Source organism: Myotis brandtii, unplaced genomic scaffold, assembly GCF_000412655.1.
Source record: "Myotis brandtii unplaced genomic scaffold, ASM41265v1 scaffold561, whole genome shotgun sequence".
In the NCBI taxonomy this organism is placed as follows: Eukaryota; Metazoa; Chordata; class Mammalia; order Chiroptera; family Vespertilionidae; genus Myotis; species Myotis brandtii.
Window position 1 is genome coordinate 1,407,593 of NW_005370085.1, and position 19,710 is coordinate 1,427,302.

The 19,710-nt window shown below is 37.6% G+C and overlaps 1 protein-coding gene across 1 annotated transcript in view; it reads left to right on the forward strand.

The window, feature by feature from the left end:
- The window catches only part of BLM (Bloom syndrome, RecQ helicase-like), a 75,475-nt gene that overhangs the window by 4,379 nt on the left and 51,386 nt on the right, over positions 1 to 19,710 (forward strand). Inside the window, exons 2-8 of the mRNA XM_005878480.2 lie at positions 4,966 to 5,067; positions 6,160 to 6,842; positions 7,910 to 8,072; positions 11,238 to 11,362; positions 15,664 to 15,796; positions 16,286 to 16,974; positions 19,103 to 19,294. Of these exons, the coding sequence (XP_005878542.1) occupies positions 4,970 to 5,067; positions 6,160 to 6,842; positions 7,910 to 8,072; positions 11,238 to 11,362; positions 15,664 to 15,796; positions 16,286 to 16,974; positions 19,103 to 19,294 (2,083 nt within the window). The 5' untranslated portion in view covers positions 4,966 to 4,969. The remainder of the gene's footprint in view (positions 1 to 4,965; positions 5,068 to 6,159; positions 6,843 to 7,909; positions 8,073 to 11,237; positions 11,363 to 15,663; positions 15,797 to 16,285; positions 16,975 to 19,102; positions 19,295 to 19,710) is intronic.

Consider the following 19,710-nt stretch of genomic DNA (forward strand, 5'->3'; position numbering starts at 1 on the left):
GGTTTTTCATTTAAATTATTTTCACATTTAATACGATTATAATTCTAAATGCTAGTTCCCACTGCAGTATTATTTAGTATTCTTGTATTGTGGTTTTGTCAATGAATTTCAGAAGCATTTTTGTTGAGTTTTGTGAAATATTCTTCTGGTGTTCCAGTTGGAATTTTGTAAACTCATAAATTAATTTTCAAAGAACTTTTGTGATATTTAAACCTTTCATTTAAGAGCATGAAATATCCAATTTTTTTTTCATTTCTCTCAGTAATACTTGGTCATTTTTATCATGAAGATGTATGCCTCTGTTAATTGGTAGTTGTTTAATATTTTTCATTGTTATTAATTGAATGCCTTTTAAAAATTATATTTTCTAGTTAGTTATTACTACCACATGAGAATGCATTTAACTTTTGTGGGTTTATATTTATTTAACCATGTTACTAAAGTTTTAATTATCTATTGTTATGCCTGGATTGTGTTAGTAATCTAATTGTCTACAAGTCGTCATGATATTGCTTCTTTTCTAGTATTTTCCTTTTTGAATATTTTTGCACCAGCAAGAATGTTCAATATGAGCGTGAAAATAAAAGAACAATATTGTTTTGCCCATATTTTTATGGATTCACCCCTCTTGTAAAATAGAAGATATTATATTGGGTCTCTTATGTATCTATTAGAAATGGTTTGAGTTTCATCAGATGCTTTTTCAAAAATGCATTAATAATATATACTGTATGATTCCATATATACAATTTTTGCACCAGCAAGAATGTTAAATATGAGAGTGAAAATAAAAGAACAATATTGTTTTTGCCCATATTTTTATGGATTCACCACTATTGTAAAATAGAAGATATTATATTGGGTCTGTTATGTATCTATTAGAAATGGTTTGAGTTTCATCAGATGGTTTTTCAAAAATGCATTGATAATATATACTGTATGATTCCATATATACACATATCAAAAGGTTCAAGAATAGGCCCTGGTTGGTGTGGCTTGGTTGGTTGGAGTATCATCCTGTACACCAAAAGGTGGCAGGTTTGATTCCTGGTCAGGGCGCATGTGGGAGGCAATCAGATTATCTCACATTGATGTATTTCTCTCTCTTTCTCTCTCTCTCTCTCTCTCTCTCTCTTCCTTCCTCTTTCTCAAATCATAAAAGAAAATTTTTTTTTAAAAAGTTCGCAAATAGGCAAAACTAATCTATGGTGATAAACTCAGGTAGTGGTTACATCTGGGATGTATTAACTGGGAAAGGACACAAGAAAGCATACCGGGCCCTGACCGGTTTGGCTCAGTGGTTTTTCTCACATTGATGTCTCTCTCTCTCTCTCTCTCTCCCTTCCTCTTTCTCAAATCATAAAAGAAAATTTCTTTTTAAAAAAGTTCGCAAACAGGCAAAACTAATCTATGGTGATAAAGTCAGGTAGTGGTTACATCTGGGATGTATTAGCTGGGAAAGGACATGAGAAAGCATACCGGGCCCTGACCGGTTTGGCTCAGTGGATAAAGCGGCGGCCTGCAGACTGAAGGGTCCCAGGTTCGATTCCGGTCAAGGGCATGTACCTTGGTTGCAGGCACATCTCCAGTAGGGGGTGTGCAGGAGGCAGCTGATCGATGTTTCTAACTCTCTCTTCTTCTCCCTTCCTCTCTGTAAAAAAAATCAATAGAATATATTTGGAAAAAAAAGAAAGAAAGCCAGAAATGTTCTATACCTTGATTTGGGTGTTGTTTACATAGTTAGATACATTAAGTGAAACCATATTGAGCCATTTACTTAAGATTAGTGTACTTTATTGCTAGTATGCTTTACCCCGATAGAAATGTTTTTAAAATTTATTGATCAGATTACATTGATTTTTTTACTTAAACTGTAAAGATGATATATCATATTAGTGGTTTCACTTAATGTTAAACCAGCTTTACATTTCTGTGATAAGTCATAGTTGAGACGTATGTTATTTAACGTTTTTATTCTTTCATTTAATAAATATTTAATGCTAGGTGCTTAGAGATGCTGTGGGTTATAAAACCCATAATGGCCCATTTTTGCATAGTGTTTACAATCTAGTAGAAGAAATACCAACCAAATAATTACAAAAGTGAATAGAATTGCAACTACGATAAAAACTGCAATGGACATACAGAAGGCCGAAAGACATATGAAAACATGCTCAAAGTCACTAATTATACGAGAGATGCAAATCAAAACGACAGTGCGTTATCATCTCACACCTGTCAGAATGGCTATCATCAACAAATCAACAAACAACAAGTGTTGGAGAGGATGTGGAGAAAAAGGAACCCTTCTGCACTGCTGGTGGGAATGCAGACTGGTGCAGCCACTGTGGAGAACAGTATGGAGTCTGTAAAAAAAAAATCAATAAAGTATATTTTTTTAAAAAGAAAAAGAAAGAAAGCATACCGGGGTGCCAGAAATGTTCAATACCTTGATTTGGATGTTGTTTACATAGTTAGAAACATTAAGTGAAACCATATTGAGCCATTTACTTAAGATTAGTGTACTTTATTGCTAGTATGCTTTACCCCAATAGAAATGTTTTTAAAATTTATTGATCAGATTACATTGATTTTTATTACTTAAACTGTAAAGATGATATATCATATTAGTGGTTTCACTTAATGTTAAACCAGCTTTACATTTCTGTGATAAGTCATAGTTGAGACGTATGTTATTTAACGTTTTTATTCTTTCATTTAATAAATATTTAATGCTAGGTGCTTAGAGATGCTGTGGGTTATAAAACCCATAATGGCCCATTTTTGCATAGTGTTTACAATCTAGTAGAAGAATAATACCTTAACTAATAAAAAAAATATATATATAAAAAACTGCAATTGAGAGGTATTTATTATTATAAAGGTATATTATTGGGTATTTTTTCTTTATCAAACACTTATATATTGCCTACTATCTGCCAGATACTATTATTCTAAGCACTTTACATATGAGGTGGGTAGGCATTGTATAGATGAGGAATCTGAGATAGAGAGGTTAAATAATATGTCCAAGGGCATTTAGCTACTAAGTGGTAGAGCCAGGCTACAAATCCATGTATTTTGTTTGCTCTTAACCACATAGATGTGACTACCTAAATATAGAGTTTTCCTTAAGGAAGTAATGGTTAGATCTACCATTGGAGGATGGAGGATGAATAGGAATAAATTGTCAAGAGAGTGAAAGAAGGCTTGTGTTTTAAAAAAGGAGCATATAATCAACTTCGTCATATGCTAAGCCATCAGGAAAGAGGATTGATTGAAAAGGGGTATTGTAATAAGTAACATGGAGATCAGTCATTAGTGACTCCCGCCCCCAATTAAGGGATTTAGCATTGTGATCAGGGTAGAAGCCAGAGTGGAGACTATCACTTTCTTCAGATTGTTGCCAGAATCTGACCCACATTGCTAAGAACCACTGCCAACTAACAAACAGTTCAATGTGTAGTATTTTAATTATCACTTTAAAAATAGTTTCATTTTATAATGTTGGGATTTTTTTCCTTCACTCCAGTTTTATTAAGATCATATTATAAACTTTCTAAATTTTGCTTATATTTTTCTTACTAATTTGTTTTGTTAACTTGTGCCTCCACTTTGAAAATCTCCACTGTTTAAAATATCTACTTTTTGTATATATTATATTTTTCTTTATGACAGTTTTTATTCTCATCAACATTTTTAAAAGACAAATTTCTATTTTTCTCATTTCATCCCTGCCAAATACCTATTTGTTTTAGCATCATGGAAGGCTAATTTTAGAAGGAAACATGGAAATTTTCTAACCCAACCTTCTTATTTTAGAAATGAGGACACTGGAGAGAGTCAATGAATTCCTCAAAGCCACACAGTGAATTTGTGGCAGAATTAACCAAAGAACCTGAGTTCTTCGTACATTTCTCATTTCTGTTGATCAAGTGATACTGAACTTCTTACAATTCTGCTTCTTTGTATTATTTTTCCTTGCATTTTAAAGTTTGGGCCATGCAAATTAAATTTAGCTTGGACTTTTTGTCACTCTACAATAACTTTTTATTTATTCCCATTGATTTGAAAAAGAAAGATAGCCCCACCAGAGTGACTCAGTGGTTGAGCGTTGACCTGTAAACCAGGAGGACTTGGTTTGATTCCGGGTCAGGGCACATGCCCGGGTTGTGGGCTTGATCCCCAGTGGGGGATGTGCAGGAGGCAGCCAATCAATGATTCTCTCTCATCATTGACATTTCTATCTCTCCCTTCTCTGAAATCAATAAAAGTATTTTTTTTAAGAGAAGATAGAATGGGAAAGGAGTTATAACTTATCAGCTGAAATGAAAATTTTTTGCTATCCATAGGTTTTGGCTGTCCTGTCTTCTTGTACCCCAGTAACTTGAAGGTGGCTCAAGCTGTACATTATCTCAGGCAATAGCTCAGCAAATATCACAGTTTGTTCTACAAGGTATTCTACAAGAATACTTTTATGCTTGGTAAAAAAAGTATTCTTTCAGCTTGAAACTAGATAATTATGAAATGTGGTGTCTTGCTGGGGAGCCATTGCTCTCATTGGTGGTGAATTCAGTTACTCATTTGTTCCTTGGATTTTCAGTATGCTTTGATTATTTTCTCCTACCACACTCTCTGTCTACTTTCTATTTATTCTTCAAGCCCAGGCCAGGTATCATTTTTATGCAAGCCCTTTCCTAATAATCCCTTCCCTTAATGTCCTTTGTGTTTATTTTAGCATTGGGGGAAACCAGGTCATTTTGCTGTTCAAGTGAGCATCAGTTAGTTAAAGATTATATAGTTCGAATGTAACCAGTTGTAAATGTCAAAACAGTTTATTGACCCAAAAAAGCCTCATTACTTTGGGCACAGTTGGAACAGTGCTCCATCCCCTCTGCCCCCCCAAAATATTGTGATTCATGCAAAGCACATAACTGTACTGATATTTTTCCCCTCTCTTTTTAGGATCATGGCTGCTGTTCCTCAAAATAATCTACAGGAGCAACTGGAGCGTCATTCAGCCAGAAAACTTAACAACAAATTAAATCTTTCAAAACCAAAACCTTCGTAAGTATTTTGGCTGTTTTGTTGTTATACATACTAGTACAGTATCATACAAATGAGATATCTGCACTTTCAGCCCTTTCATTGTATAGATGGGGAAATGAAGCTGTGAGGTTAATGATTTTCCCACTTGCAAGTTAATGGTAGAACATGTGTTAGCAGCACCAGGTAATAAATTGTTCAGCACTTTTTTTTTAAATATATTTTATTGATTTTTTACAGAGAGGAAGGGAGAGGGATAGAGAGTTAGAAACATCAATGAGAGAGAAACATCGATCAGCTGCCTCCTGCATACCCCCCACTGGGGATGTGCCTGCAACCAAGGTACATGCCCTTGACTGGAATCGAACCCGGGACCCTTGAGTCCACAGGCTGACGCTCTATCCACTGAGCCAAACCAGTAAGGGCTTGTTCAGCACTTTTGCACAGTTCCTGGCACATAACACTTGCTCAGTAAATACTTGTTGAATGAATTAATAATGAATCTTTTTGTAAATTTAGACAAATAGGTATTTTTTTAGTATTTTAATATAATTTTATATCTTTTTCAAAAACAACTTATAAAGAAACTATAGCTCTTTGGTTCTGTTCTTTCCTCCAAGATACACTCCAAACTCCTACTAATATCTAATAATTTATATTCCTTATTGTACCCTTACCAAGTTCTGGGTGCTTGGCTTTAAAGTCACCATTGACCTTTATGTCGCTAAGTCCAGAGGTATCTAAGATTCTTACTTCTCCTCCAAATCTCAATATAGCGAGCAGTTTTTTACATTTCCCCCCCCATAAAACTTTGATCAGAGTAGCAACAAGTAGCCACATTTGAGTCTTTTCTCTTTTTCACTTATGCCATCTCCTCCCTCTGGATGACTAAGAACTACAAGCCTGAGAAATAAAGTAGAGGGAATGGCCTGGATACTCTCAAAACTGAATAATTAGTCCTGAATAGAAGGATCAGAGCATACAAAATATACTTTAACTTGCCTTATAAATTTTAAAATCGGAGAGGGAGATAGAAGGTAAGTTATATAAGTTAGTAAAAAAAATTACTGGGTTTGTTACAATTTATCTAATTCAAGTATTTCATTTTTCCAGCTGTTTCACTTTTAAAAAGAAAGTATCTTCAGCCAACAATGTGTCTGTGACTTGTGTGTCAGTAGCAAAAACACCTGTGTTAAGTGATAAAGATGTTAATGTTTCTGAGGACTTTTCCTTCAGTGAAACTTTACCTCATACCATGAATCCGCAAACAAGGGTAAAAGACTTTAAAAATGCTGCTGCAGGACAGCAAGCCAAGAGAATTGGTTCAAAACCGTTATTGCCAGATTCGTTGCAGATTCCAAGGGAAGTTTCACTTGCTACGCAGAGCACTCCAAGTAGAAAGGAATTCCGTGATGCTACTTTCAAGAAATTAGAATATAGTTCTTCATCAGATTGGGATGATATGGATGACTTTGATACTTCCGGAAATTCAAAAGCATTTGTTACACCACTCAAAAATCACTCTGTAAGAGTAAGCACTGCTCAGAAAAAGTCTAAGAGAAACTTTTTGAAAGCACAGCTTCAAAAGGAAGATACAGTAAAGGTTGACTTGACTACTCCTTCCTCTGAATGCAAGCAAGTAGATTTGACTGAGGAGCAGAAAGCGGACTCCGAATGGTTAAGTAGCTTAAGTAGCGGTGTGATTTGTATTGATGATGGCCCCAGTTCCGAAGAGCTTAAAAATGAAGACACTCAGAATAGCCACTCTTTAAAAACTCATTTGGGAGAGGAAAGAGGTAAAAATTACTTTATTTTCATTTCAGTATATCGATTGTATTCGTTCAGTCACAGCTAGGTTTTGGAACAGTAGCAAATATGATATAGCTTTTGTCCTTCAGATCTTTAGAGGTGTTTATTGAACCATCTGTTGCCCGCATGCTTGAGGCAGAATATACTGATGAAATGAAAGATTTTATTCTGCTAATAATCTGTGATTTTTTCATATGAAGAAAATAAGGTCCAGAGAGGTTAAATGGTCTATTGGCTGGTAAGTGGTAGAATTGGGAAGTGAATTAAGCCTTTCTATTATAATTCCTTTATGGCTTGCTGCCACTGAATATTGCTGCATAATATGATCTGATCATGCCATTAAAGTATAAATTGCATTCAAATTATTTTCTGCTTAGGTCTCATAGCTAAGATTAGCCATATGTGGAAGTACCTACCTTATGAAATAGTTGCAAATGTGAGACTAAAATTTTTAGGCACCTGAATCCTGTAGGATGAGAGAGGACCAGGAAGTGATTGATAATAAACAGAGCTATAGTCTAATCAGATGTGTGTCTGTTTATGAAGAGAAAACTTGGTAAAATGTAAACTAAAGAGCAACAATTGGGCATTGTGTTTGTCCTCGTAGTCAGGAGAGAGAGAGAGAGAGATTGAATCTGGTAGACTTAAATCACTAGGAAGCCTTTGTGATAAAGTAAAAATAGTTTGTACAAACAATGGTGTTTGTAAAATTATTAGAGTCATTTGTTGCACTTTACTCTTATTTAAATATGAGTAAAAAATAGAAAAACAAAAGTGCTGCTGCCAAGTAGGAGTTTCATAATTTAATGAGACAGTCATGAAAAGCCTTAAGCAGATCTTTGGCCTCAATCCAGTAGTCATTGGACTTGCTCCAATTGACTCAATAATAATTTATGAAAAAACAAGCTGACATTAAGGTGGGAAACGAGAGGGCTCACAGAGTGGTGCCAGTGTTTATGAGTTGCCTGAAGCACTCACTTTTCAGTGCTCATACCCTGTTCTTTCTGTCTCATTAATTATTAAAATAACCTACGTTATCAACTGTCTACTTTAGATAATAGTGAAAAGGAAAAACACTTGGGAGAAACTGAATTCCATTCACTGAAGAAATCTCCATGTGTTCAACTTGATGAAGATGAGTATGATATCGATTTTATTCCACCTTCTCCGGAAGAAATAACGACTTCTGCCTCTTCTTCCTCTCTAAAATGCTTTAGGTAAAATAGCTGATTAATTAATAAGCATTAGTGTTTGCCTTTGAGGTATCTGAAATATTTGAATTTAGTTATGTACTATCATTTTTGTATAATTTCATGCTCTGCACAGTTTATTAAAATTCCTATTGATACATTTTATTTAATTGGTGGTATGCTAAAGCTATAAAGTTCCAGCTTTAGCATACTACCAAAATTGTAATTGCATGAGACCTCCAAACAATTTTATGTAGTTGATTTTAACTTGAGGAATATATGACACAAAGCTAACTCCTTATTTGGATAGTTACTTAGTAAGTGATATGTTACCTCCTCCTTTCCCCCCTTTTTTTTAATCCTACAGGATAGAATTGACTATTGTATTTGACATTCACTGAATTTTATTAAATTAGGGATATGATTGTGGTAGTGTTGTGGGGAAAAATACATAGTCCACACAGATCATCAATAGCTTAATAATTATTGTTACCTTCATCCTCATCCCAGTCTAAATCACAGTCCAGTTAAGTGGTGGATTATATACTATATTTTTAACCAATATTTTGGCAAGAAATAAATCTCTATAGTGTGTTAGCTTAATTAGAGAAGGAAGACAGGAAGGAGGTGTTTGTGTGCATAATCGAGTTTCTCCAGGTTTGTGTTTTAACAGGTGTGTTGGGATGTTTAAAGAGGCAGGAAAGGTTGGAGCATGATTATTATTTGATGACAAAACTAAAAAACTGTACCTCCTCTTCTAAACTAAAAAACGGCCCTCTCCTCTTCTCCCTCCCAGTAGAAATTCAGACAGAATTGCACAAAGTAAAAAACTGATCAGGAATTCATATAGAGTCTGGATTCTAAATCAGCATCATTTAGCACGTGAAGCAGCTGAGGAGCAGGGGATGGCCCAGGATGATAAAATTAATGGCAAATGGATGAAGATCCAGCATAGTGCTATTTCCTGGCTTTTTGTGTGTTTATTTATAAAGTGTGCATTGGACAAATAACACTGTAACCACTTAACAGGATTCTTACTTGTAATCTCAACATTCCAACAAACCAAACATTTTCTTTTTTTTTAAAGTATATTTTATTGATTTTTTACAGAGAAGAAGGGAGAGGGATAGAGAGTTAGAAACATCAATGAGAGAGAAACATCGATTAGCTTTCTTTTGTACACCCCCTACTGGGGATGTGCCCACAACCAAGGTTCATGCCCTTGACTGGAATCGAACCTGGGACCCTTCAGTCCCCAGGCCTACGCTCTATCCACTGAGCCAAACCAATCAGGGCCCAAACATTTTCTTTATCCATGTTTGGTTTTGACCTTTTTCTGCATGTGTATGATTTTTGCTGTAATTAACATGTAACTCTACTGTTTATTCTGCTTTTTTAAAAATTTATTGATTTGAGAGAGGGAGAAACATCGATTTGTTGTTCCACTTATTTTTTTAATATATATTTGTATTGATTTCAGAGAGGAAGGGAGAGGGAGAGAGATAGAAACATCAATGATAAGAGAGAATCGTTGACTGCCTGCCTCCTGCACGCCCCCCACTAGGGATCGAGCTCGCAGCCTGGACATGTACCCTGACTGGGAATTGGGCCGTGACCTCATGGTTCATAGGTCAGTGCTCAACCACTGAGCCACACCAGCTGAGCTTGTTCCACTAACTTATGCACTCATTGGTTGATACTTGTATGTGCCCTGACCTGGGATCAAACCTGCAACCTTGGCATATGGGGACAACTCTCTAACCAACTGAGCTACCCAGCCAAGGCCTCCGCTTCTTTTCTCTTAAGTAGTATTTTTAAAATATTTTCTATATTGTTATGTAGTTTTTATTCTTATTCCATTTAATGACTATATAATTTATTGAGTTTTCATACCGTAATTAACTTTACCTAGATCTTCAGCACTTGGAAAATGCTTATTTCCAAGGTATATTCTTTCTGTACATTTTCCACTGCAACCTCATATACACATTTGTGTATATTATAAAACAAATAAAATTTTCACAAATCATGCTTTATATGCAGAGAACACTTAAATTTTATTACCTTTTATTGTGTTTTAAAATGCTGGTTGTAACTTCTGAATTAATTTCCAAAGTGTAATGGTCAGGTAATATATAACAGAAAAGAGAAACATGCTATTGTAGCTCCTTGTATTCGTAAACCTCTTCAGCTGGCCCTCGGAATCCTCCATCTTCAGGCCCCAATTTACCTTTCAGCTTTATCGCTAGTTATGCCCTTACAATAACCCTAAGGTCCTATGAGCCTTGAGACATATTGGAAAACGCTGCTAAAATGTAAGGCCTTTTCCTTAAATATAATATATTATCATTTTATAAAACATAGTTTTATTTATCAATGTTTGATTTAGTTAGAAGATTGCATTCCAAAATCCTGTTTTAGAAAAGTACAGCTGATTCTTGGATATCAGGTGAATAGAATTGTCTTTTCTATCTCTTCATAGTCTGTCACTTCTCATATCCATCTTTCAAGGTTTCCTCCAATTCTACCCCCTTTGCAAAGCTTTGTCTTTCTTTGGGAAGTGTTATCTTTCTTTGGATTGCCACAGTACCCTCTCTTTAACAATTAGTACTTGTTTTGTTACTTTTAAAGTATTTTTTATATCTAGTCAGACTGACCATGTTTATATGTGTTAATATATTTTTGTATGATCTGTATAAGTTGGTTATATGTACAGATACACATATACATGTTGATTTAAGAGAAGTCTGGATAAAATGCTTTGGAATCCTCAGAAGAGAGAGATGTTAAAAACCACTTGCTGGAGAAATCAGAAAAATAACACTTGAGCTGGGCCTCGAAGAACAGGTGTGATTCGGGTAGGAAGAGATTGGAATGGTGGGTTTTTCATAGACGAGCAGAGGCTGAATTTCTGAAGTAGCCAACACAGGACTTAGGTGAAGAATGTAAGTCATGCACTGTGATTGGAGCCTGAGGTTATTGAAAGGTCATAATTGGAGACAAAGTTGAAAAGGTCTCCTGGGCCAGAAGATGAATGACTTTGAGGGCCAGCTAAGGAGGTTTTAGAATAGAGAAGATACAAAAATATATTTCTCTCTTCTATTATATATTGTCTGACCAGCTGGGCAGAAATATTAGAGGAAAAATTATGTATTCTATACGTTGATTGGTTGTATATTTTTAAACTTGTAGTATGTTAAAGGAGCTTGACACCTGTGACAGAAAGAAGGATGGCCTAAGCACACCAGAGGACTTGTCAAAACCAGAGAAAATGCCTACTCAGCAATCTAACCAAGAAACCAGCAGAGACTGTGACGGTACAAAAAGTATTTTAGATATGTCATGTATTTTAATTACTAAGTTTTTTTTGAATGTGTTTTTGTTTGTGTGTTTTTTTTGTATATTTTTATTATTGATTTTTTTACAGAGAGGAAGGGAGAGGGATAGAGAGCTAGAAACATCGATGAGAGAGAAACATCAATCAGCTGCCTCCTGCACACCCCCTACTGGGGATGTGCCTGCAACCAAAGTACATGCCCTTGACCGGAATCGAACCTGGGACCCTTGAGTCCGCAGGCCGACGCTCTATCCACTGAGCCAAACCGGCTAGGGCTTAATTAGTAACTTTTGAAAACCAAGTAAGATTATATTTTTACCTGTGACTGTATAGTATAAGATGGCAAATTATAGTTCCTTTTGCCCTAATATAGAATCATCCCTGCTCATTGGTTAGCCAGCATTTGCTCAAACAACTTGTAAACTCATGTTCTCACAAGGTAATTCATTCTTTAATTTGAAAATGCTAATTGTTAGAAAATTTTCTTATATTGAACCAAAATTTGCTTTCCCATAAGTTAATCCTTGTGAAGTAAGTTTGAAGCTCCCAGAAGTTTTTTTGTGTGTTTTTAAAGGCTACATATTATTAGGTCTTTTAACTCTATTTATAGATTCTGGTTTCTAGACATCCTCCTAGTTCTCCTTGTATAAACTCTGGGTTTGGGTCTTAAAGTTTAATACTTTTTTGTTTGTTGGATTTGTTTCTTAATTCATTAAAATGTTTTCTATTAAATATCTAGTAGAAATAATCTAGTAGTACTATAAGACTGAAAAACAGCAATGTACTTTCTCCTAATTTCTACTTCCCAGGGGTTTCTTCAGTCTAGAAATTTGTGTCCTTCTAGTCTGGAAGGTTTTCTATTATTTCCTTCTTTTTTCTTTCACTCCTCGTGGACTTCTCTTATTTGGATGTTAGGGTTCCATTACCTACTTTGCTGTTTTCCATTTCTTGCTTCTCTGCTTTCTGGGAGATTTCCTCAATTTTATCTTTAACTCTTCTGTGGAATTTTTCATTTTTATCAAATCCATTTCCAAGAGCTCTTTTTCTTCTCTATTTCTATAACATTCTATTCTTCTTTGATGGATGTTGTACATACGGTGTGCCTAGTGGTCTTTGTCTTGCTTCTGTTTGCTCCAATTTCTTACAATATTAACTTTTTTCATCCTTAAAAGGGATCTTTAAGTTAGTTTCTGTTATCCCCATTTTACAAATAAGGAAACTGAGATGCAGGAGTGATGACACATGGTCATAGAAGTAGACAACAGCAGAGCTAGGATTTGAACCCAGCAGCCTTGAAGCTCTTTAGTTTACACTGACAGCCTCTGCACTGTAATCTTTCTGCATCATTAAGTTTCAGAATGATTGGCAAGGACCGGGGGCAAGAACAGAGCCCTACAGAATGTTGTTAGAGGCCTCCCTGTCAGCTGACATCAGTTCATTCATCACCACTTCTTGTTTCACTAGTTACAAATCTACTTTCAGACCCTGTTTCTCTCCCTTGTCCCTGGGGTTCCAAAAATCTTGGTCATATGACTCCAGAAGTTCAAGGTCTGAGACACCAAGAGGAAATGGACGGGACATTGACTCTAGAGCAGGGGTGGGCAAACTTTTTGACTCGAGGGCCACAATGGGTTCTTAAATTAGTTAAGCTTCTCTGGACTCAGTTTCTATAAAACAGTGAAAATAATATTTAACTTGCTGAGTAGTTGTCAAGTAAAGTACACTGTAGGCCTGCCGTGGGCAAACTACGGCCCGCGGGCCGGATCCAGCCTGTTTGTCAAACGGGCCGGATCCGGCCCGAGGGCCGTAGTTTGCCCACGGCTGCTCTAGAGTGACACAGACCTGAGATACAGCCCTGTCGTGTCCTACTCCTGCCTGTGTGGCTTTGGCACACTAGTTAAGCTTCTCTGGACTCAGTTTCTATAAAACGGTGAAAATAATATTTAACTTGCTGAGTTGTCAAGTAAAGTACACTGTAGGCCTTCAGTAAATGGTAGCTATTATCTGCCAGTCTAGTAATCCTTTCAAAGAACTTAGAACGTTAAGGTAGCTGGTTTATTTTTATGAACTCTTGCTAACTCTATGTTTCCTCTCTCTATAACTCACAAAGCAGCTGTTTGATACCGGGTTCTAGAATTTTGTATTAAATCAATACCAAGATCATCAGCTTGTAGGTTTTGGCACTCCCTTTGCAGTTTTTTTGAAAATTAGAACAATGTTTGCTTGTCTTCACTCTTCCATCAACTAGATGCTTCAGATACCATTGAGCTCTTGTTTGCTTTGTATTCTGAAGCGTAATCTGTCCGGACAAGAAGACTTGAGCTTCTTTCCGTTGGCTTCATCTTTCTCTGAGCCTGTCTTGGCTTTCATTTCCTTCAGACCATTATTCTCCTCTTTCCAATCTCATGCCCATTCTCCTTGCGGAGAAAACAGAAGAAAGTAGGAATTCAGCAATTCCACTTTTACCATCTCATACCTCACGCTCCTGTTTACATCAGTCATTAGTAAGAGTCCACATTTCCCAGCTCATTCTCACACGGGTGCTTCTTCCCACATTGCTCTGTACACCCCCTAATCTGTTCTGTCTTCCTCTCCTCTCTGCCTTTTAGACCCTTTAACTCAGTGGTTCTCAACCTTCCTAATGCCGTGACCCTTTGATACAGTTCCTCATGTTGTGGTGACCCCCGACCATAAAATTATTTTCGTTGCTACTTCATAACTGTAATTTTGCTACTGTTACGAATCGTAATGTAAATATCTGATATGCAGGATGTATTTAGGCGACCCCTGTGAAAGGGTCGTTCGACCCCCAAAGGGGTCGCGACCCACAGGTTGAGAACCGCTGCTAACTGACTGCGCTTGGTCAGCAATTACCCAGTAGCCTCATTCTCTTCTTTGAACATTTTCTTTCCCTTATTTCTCTGATTGTCTCCTGTTTCCTCTGCAGCCCACCAACTGCTTTTTCTCCTGTGTACCTTTGGCCCTAAGCGTAGAGTAGGCATCTTACTTGCTTCCCTAACCCATTTGTTTCCTTCATCAAAAGCCTCACCTTCTTTGACATTCTATTTCTTAGTTACATGGGTTAAACAAAATGTGGAGTGGGCGGGCTGGATTCAGATACCCAACTACTGTTATCAGGAATTTCTCTCACACCTGCCTTCTCTGACCTCTGTGCTGTCTCATCTCTCCATCTCAATCCTACATTTCTTCCTATCTCTGTTTTATGCTTCCCCTGTATTAGTCTTATTTCCAAGGTGTGTTTCCCTATGTGGTGGTGGAGAGGGCCACCAGCAGCCTGTCCAGCTTGTTGAAAAGAGAGGTCCTCTTTTCTGGCCAGCCAAAGAACTTGACCTGATTCTCATTGAGCTGACTTACCTCAGGTGCCCACTGAGGGAGTGGGGCAGGGATGGTCTCCAAAGAGAGAGTCTGGGTGCTATGCTGTTACCATTGAGAGGAAGCTTGGGTCCAGCGGGTGGGGTCACTGGTTCGAATCCCAGTCAGAGCACATGCCCGGGTTGCATGCTCGATCCCCAATAGGGGGGGCATGCAGGAGGCAGCCGATGGATGATGTTTCTCTCTCATTGAAGTTTTTATCTCTTTATCCCTCTCTCTCTTCCTCTCTCTCTAAAATCAATTGGAAAAAAAATGGGTTAGGGAAGCAAGTAAGATGCCTACTCTACCCTAGGGCCAAAGGTACATGGAGAAAAAGCAGTCGGTGGGCTGCAGAGGAAGCAGGAGACAGAGAAATAAGGGAAAAAAAATGTTCAAAGAGGAGAATGAGGCTACTGGGTAATTGCTGACCGAGCGCAGTCAGTTAAAGGGTCTAAAGGGCAGAAAGGAGAGGAAGAGAGAACAGACTAGGGGGTGTCCAGAGCAATGTGGGAAGAAGCATCTGTGTGAGAATGAGTTGGGAAATGGGGGTGGGGTGAAGAGTCCTTGCCTGTGCAGCCCTTTATAATATATTTTGTGTGGGCACAAAATACACCTGAAGTTAGTAAAAAATCATAGTAAATTGATAAAACTTTTATCTTCCAACGACCTTGGTTACCCTCAGAGAAATATTAAGAATTAACATGAAATTAAATAACATTGTTACAGGTTCTCATGATATAGAATTAGAGACAATCTGATTGCATATTATTTCACAGGCAGATAGTAAGGACAGTATAAAGTTGTTTATAATTTTGTTTTTAAATTACTTCAGATTTTACATGCATGACTTTGAAAAACTTGTCTTTTTTGTTTTCAAGGTACAATATTAACACCATAATTACTTTACAGGTAGACAGATAAGTTTGCAGCAGCAGCTTATTCAAGTGATGGACCACATTTGTAATTTAGTTGATGCTATTCCTGATGATGAACTGAAAGCTTTGGATTGTGGGAACGATCTGCTTCAGCAGCGAAACATAAGGTACCTTGATTTTTCTCCTTCTAGAGTATATCTGGCTGCATTGCCACCACTTTATCAGAAACGTACAGGGCAAAATGGTTAGCATTCTGAATAGATGTTTTAAATTTATTTACTTTTTCAAACTTTTCCTTTAGTATTTTTAAAAAAATATATTTTATTGATTTTTTTACAGAGAGGAAGGGAGAGGGATAGAGAGTTAGAAACATTGATCAGCTGCCTCCTGCACACTCCCCCCTGGGTATGTGCCCGCAACCAAGGTACATGCCCTTGACCGGAATCGAACCTGGGACCCTTCAGTCCGCAGGTCGACGCTCTATCCACTGAGCCAAACCGGTTAGGGCTTCCTTTAGTATTTTATCCAAATTTTTGAAATTGGAAAAAAGAGAATGTATTTTGCCACAACTTGGGATGAGAACTAAAGATATACTTGTGTGGCCTCCCGTGGCAGACTACTCACACTTCCTGTGGTGTTGTGTGTTTTCTCTTCAGAAGGAAACTCCTGGCCGAAGCAGATTTTAACCCAAGTGACGCCAATGTCCTTGGCTCAATGTGGAGGTGCAGGCCCGATGCCCTTGGTGACCCCATGGAGGACATGCCATCTGTTTCCTTGCCGTATGCGTTTTCAAAGGGCGATTCCTGCCCTACAGGGAGTTCTGATGAGTTACATTTTCCGCCCATTCCCTCAAATTCCATTTCTTCTGGGGGATGTTTGGTGACTCCCCCAGGAAAGACAGGGTTCTCGGTCACCAAGAAGAACCTCTTTGAAAGACCATTATTCAATTCCCATTTACAGAAGTCCTTTGTGAGTAGCAACTGGGCTGAAACACCAAGAACAGAAAAAAGAAATGAAAGCTCTCGTTTTCCAGGAAGTGTTCTTACAAGCACTGCTGTGAAAGATCAGAATAAACATACTGTTTCAACAGATGACTTAGAAAGGGAAATCCAGGCCTCCTGTGAGATTGACAATTTTGACATAGATGACTTAGATGATGATGATGAGTGGGAAAATATAATGCATGGCTTAGCAACGAACAAGTCTTCCACAGCTGCCTATCCACCTATTAAGGAAGGTCGGCCCGTTAAATCAGTATCAGAAAGAATTTCTCCAACCAAGACAAACTGCCTCCCTGTGACACCTGCTGCTCAAAATAAAAACTTCTCGGGGTCAATGCAAAAATGTAAGTGTATATTTTAGAATTCTGACTTGTTGAGAACTGATCAATTTATCAAGTAGAGAAATGTTTATGTCGCAAAATATTAAAATACAGGGCAGTTGAAGACAGATTTCAAGTCACATTTCTTTTGTTATTTATTATTTTTTTAAATCTTTAATGTTAAAAGTATTACATATGCCCCCCCCGCCCCACATTGACTCCCTCCAGCCCTCCCCGTACCCCTCCCTAGGCCTTCACCAGCCTATTGTTTGTGTTCATGGGTTATGCATCTGTGCATAAAGGTCTTTGGTTTATTTCCTTCCATCCACATACCCTCCCCATCTTCCCTTTGAGATTCCACCCTCTGTTCCATGCTTCCATGTCTCTGGATCCACTTAGTTCATCAGTTTATTTTGTTAATTGGATTCCACATATGAGTGAGATCATGTGATACTTGTCTTTCTCTGACTGACTTATTTCACTTAGCATGATACCCTCCAGGTCCCTCCATGCCGTCTCAAAGGGTAAGAGATTCTTCTTTTTTACTCCTGCATAGTATTCCATGGTATAAACGTACCACAGCTTTTTTATCCACTGATCTACTGTTGGGCTGTTTCCAGATCTTAGCTGTTGTAAATTGTGTGAAGTTACATTTCTTAAATCATCAAATTATTTCTTTTGGCCTAGACTCCTTTTAATTCATTCAGTAAATATTTATTGAGTGCCCACTATGTTCATGTTCTGCTCTAGGTTCTGGTAATGGATAAATGGTGAATAGTTCCTGCCCTCTTGGAGTTCACAGTTTAGTGAGGGAAGTTTTTGGAGGAATGAAATTAGCCACTGTAAAGGCTGCAGAGAAAAGCCAAAATTAATTTTAAAACCTTACATCAATCCTATAAAGTTATCACAAAGTGTGTTGTTTTTTTTAACTGAAACAAGTGTAGATGTACAACGTTCTGTAAAGTACAGCCCTCTCTATTTTTGTTATTGATGACTTAATACCACGGAGGTTGTTCTTATAGTTACACTGTTGACCTTTAAATAACCTTTAATGGGTTTATTTTTGTATGCTGTTAGAATGTGTCATACTTGACGTTCGCAATTATCTTGAGATAGTTGAGCGTTGGGGTTGGAGTAACTGCCAAAGCTGGTGTGGGCTCTAAGTCTCTGTGTTGAACCAAAGTTGCAACAGCAAAGATGGAGAGCAGGGGGCAGATGTGAGTGACATTGTGGAAGAAGAATCAGGAAGCTGAGATGACTCTGAGTTTTCTGACTGGGTGACTGGGAAATATGACACCATTAACAGAAATAGGGGAGTCAGGAGACAGGCAGATTTGGAGAAAAGCTGAGGAGGGCTATTTCAAGACTTGTTGAGCTTACAGTTTTGGTAAGTCATTTAGGTAGAAATGTCTTGCAGACAACTGTAGATGCATATAGGACTGGAACTTAGGAGTAGATCAGTCAGTTCTTTTTTTTGTTTGTTTTTTAAAATATATTTTATTGATTTTTTTACAGAGAGGAAGGGAGAGGGATAGAGAGTTAGAAACATCACTGAGAGAGAAGCATCGATCAGCTGCCTCCTGCACACCTCCTACTGGGGATGTGCCCACAACCAAGGTATAGGCCCTTGACCGGAATCGAACCTGGGACCCTTCAGTCCACAGGCCGATGCTCTATCCACTGAGCCAAACCGGTCAGGGCGGGTCAGTCAGTTCTTAGAGAGATCTGTGCCTTCTGTGCACATAGGTGATGCTGAAGATCACAGGACTAGGAAAATTCCAAAAAAGAGCATCTAAAGATCCTAGCCCCAAATGTCTGAAAGACTTCCAAATTTCAGGGGCAGGTGGAGGAAGTGGAACCAAGAAAGGGAATTTAAATCCACAGATGTCTCGAAGGTCAGTCAAAAGAGAAGAGGAAAGAGGAAATAGAGTAGTGGTATGTTGTAGAAAAATCAAGGAAAGACCTGAATTTGGCCCTTAGGAAGTCTTTGGTGGCCTTGACACTTGTATGGAAGGAAATTCGGTACATGGTTAAAGAAGGAATTTGCTGTAGGGAAAGGCATGTCAGTGATTATGCAGGGCAAAGAGTAAGCGCTGAAACTGACTTGTGACATTAATGCACTGCTTTTTCTGAACATTGATTATTTTCTTAGACCAGTCGACGCAAAATTTACCATCCAGAAATCTGAATCACGAGCATTTCCAACGTCTTAATTTTCCTCATACAAAAGAAATGATGAAGATTTTTCATAAAAAATTTGGTCTCCATCATTTTCGAACTAATCAGCTAGAGGCGATCAATGCTGCACTGCTTGGTGAAGACTGTTTTATCTTAATGCCCACTGGTATGTATTTTTAGATATGAATTGGCAGGAATCCATTGGCAGATGTGAAATGAAAGCCCTTTAATAGAAATAAAAAGAGCACCGACAGTATTTCTATCATTTATGGGCCTCTAAACCTCCCATGCCATAGTAAGAAAGTGTATTACCTCATACCCTCTGTTCTAGTTGTTGACATGATAACATTTATAGCCCTTTAAGATTTTCAACTCAAAGCTCATTGTGTTGAACTGATATAGAATTTCTCTTTGGGGATTTTTCTTTTCCTAGTCTAAATTAGTCTGGAACATGAATAAAAATGTAGGACTGGAATAGAGATATGACTATTTCTGGCAGTTTATTTGTTACAGTCTAGTGATCTATGGTGGTTAAAACCATCAGCTCTGGATTGGTGGCCTAGACTTAAAGCACAGCCCTGC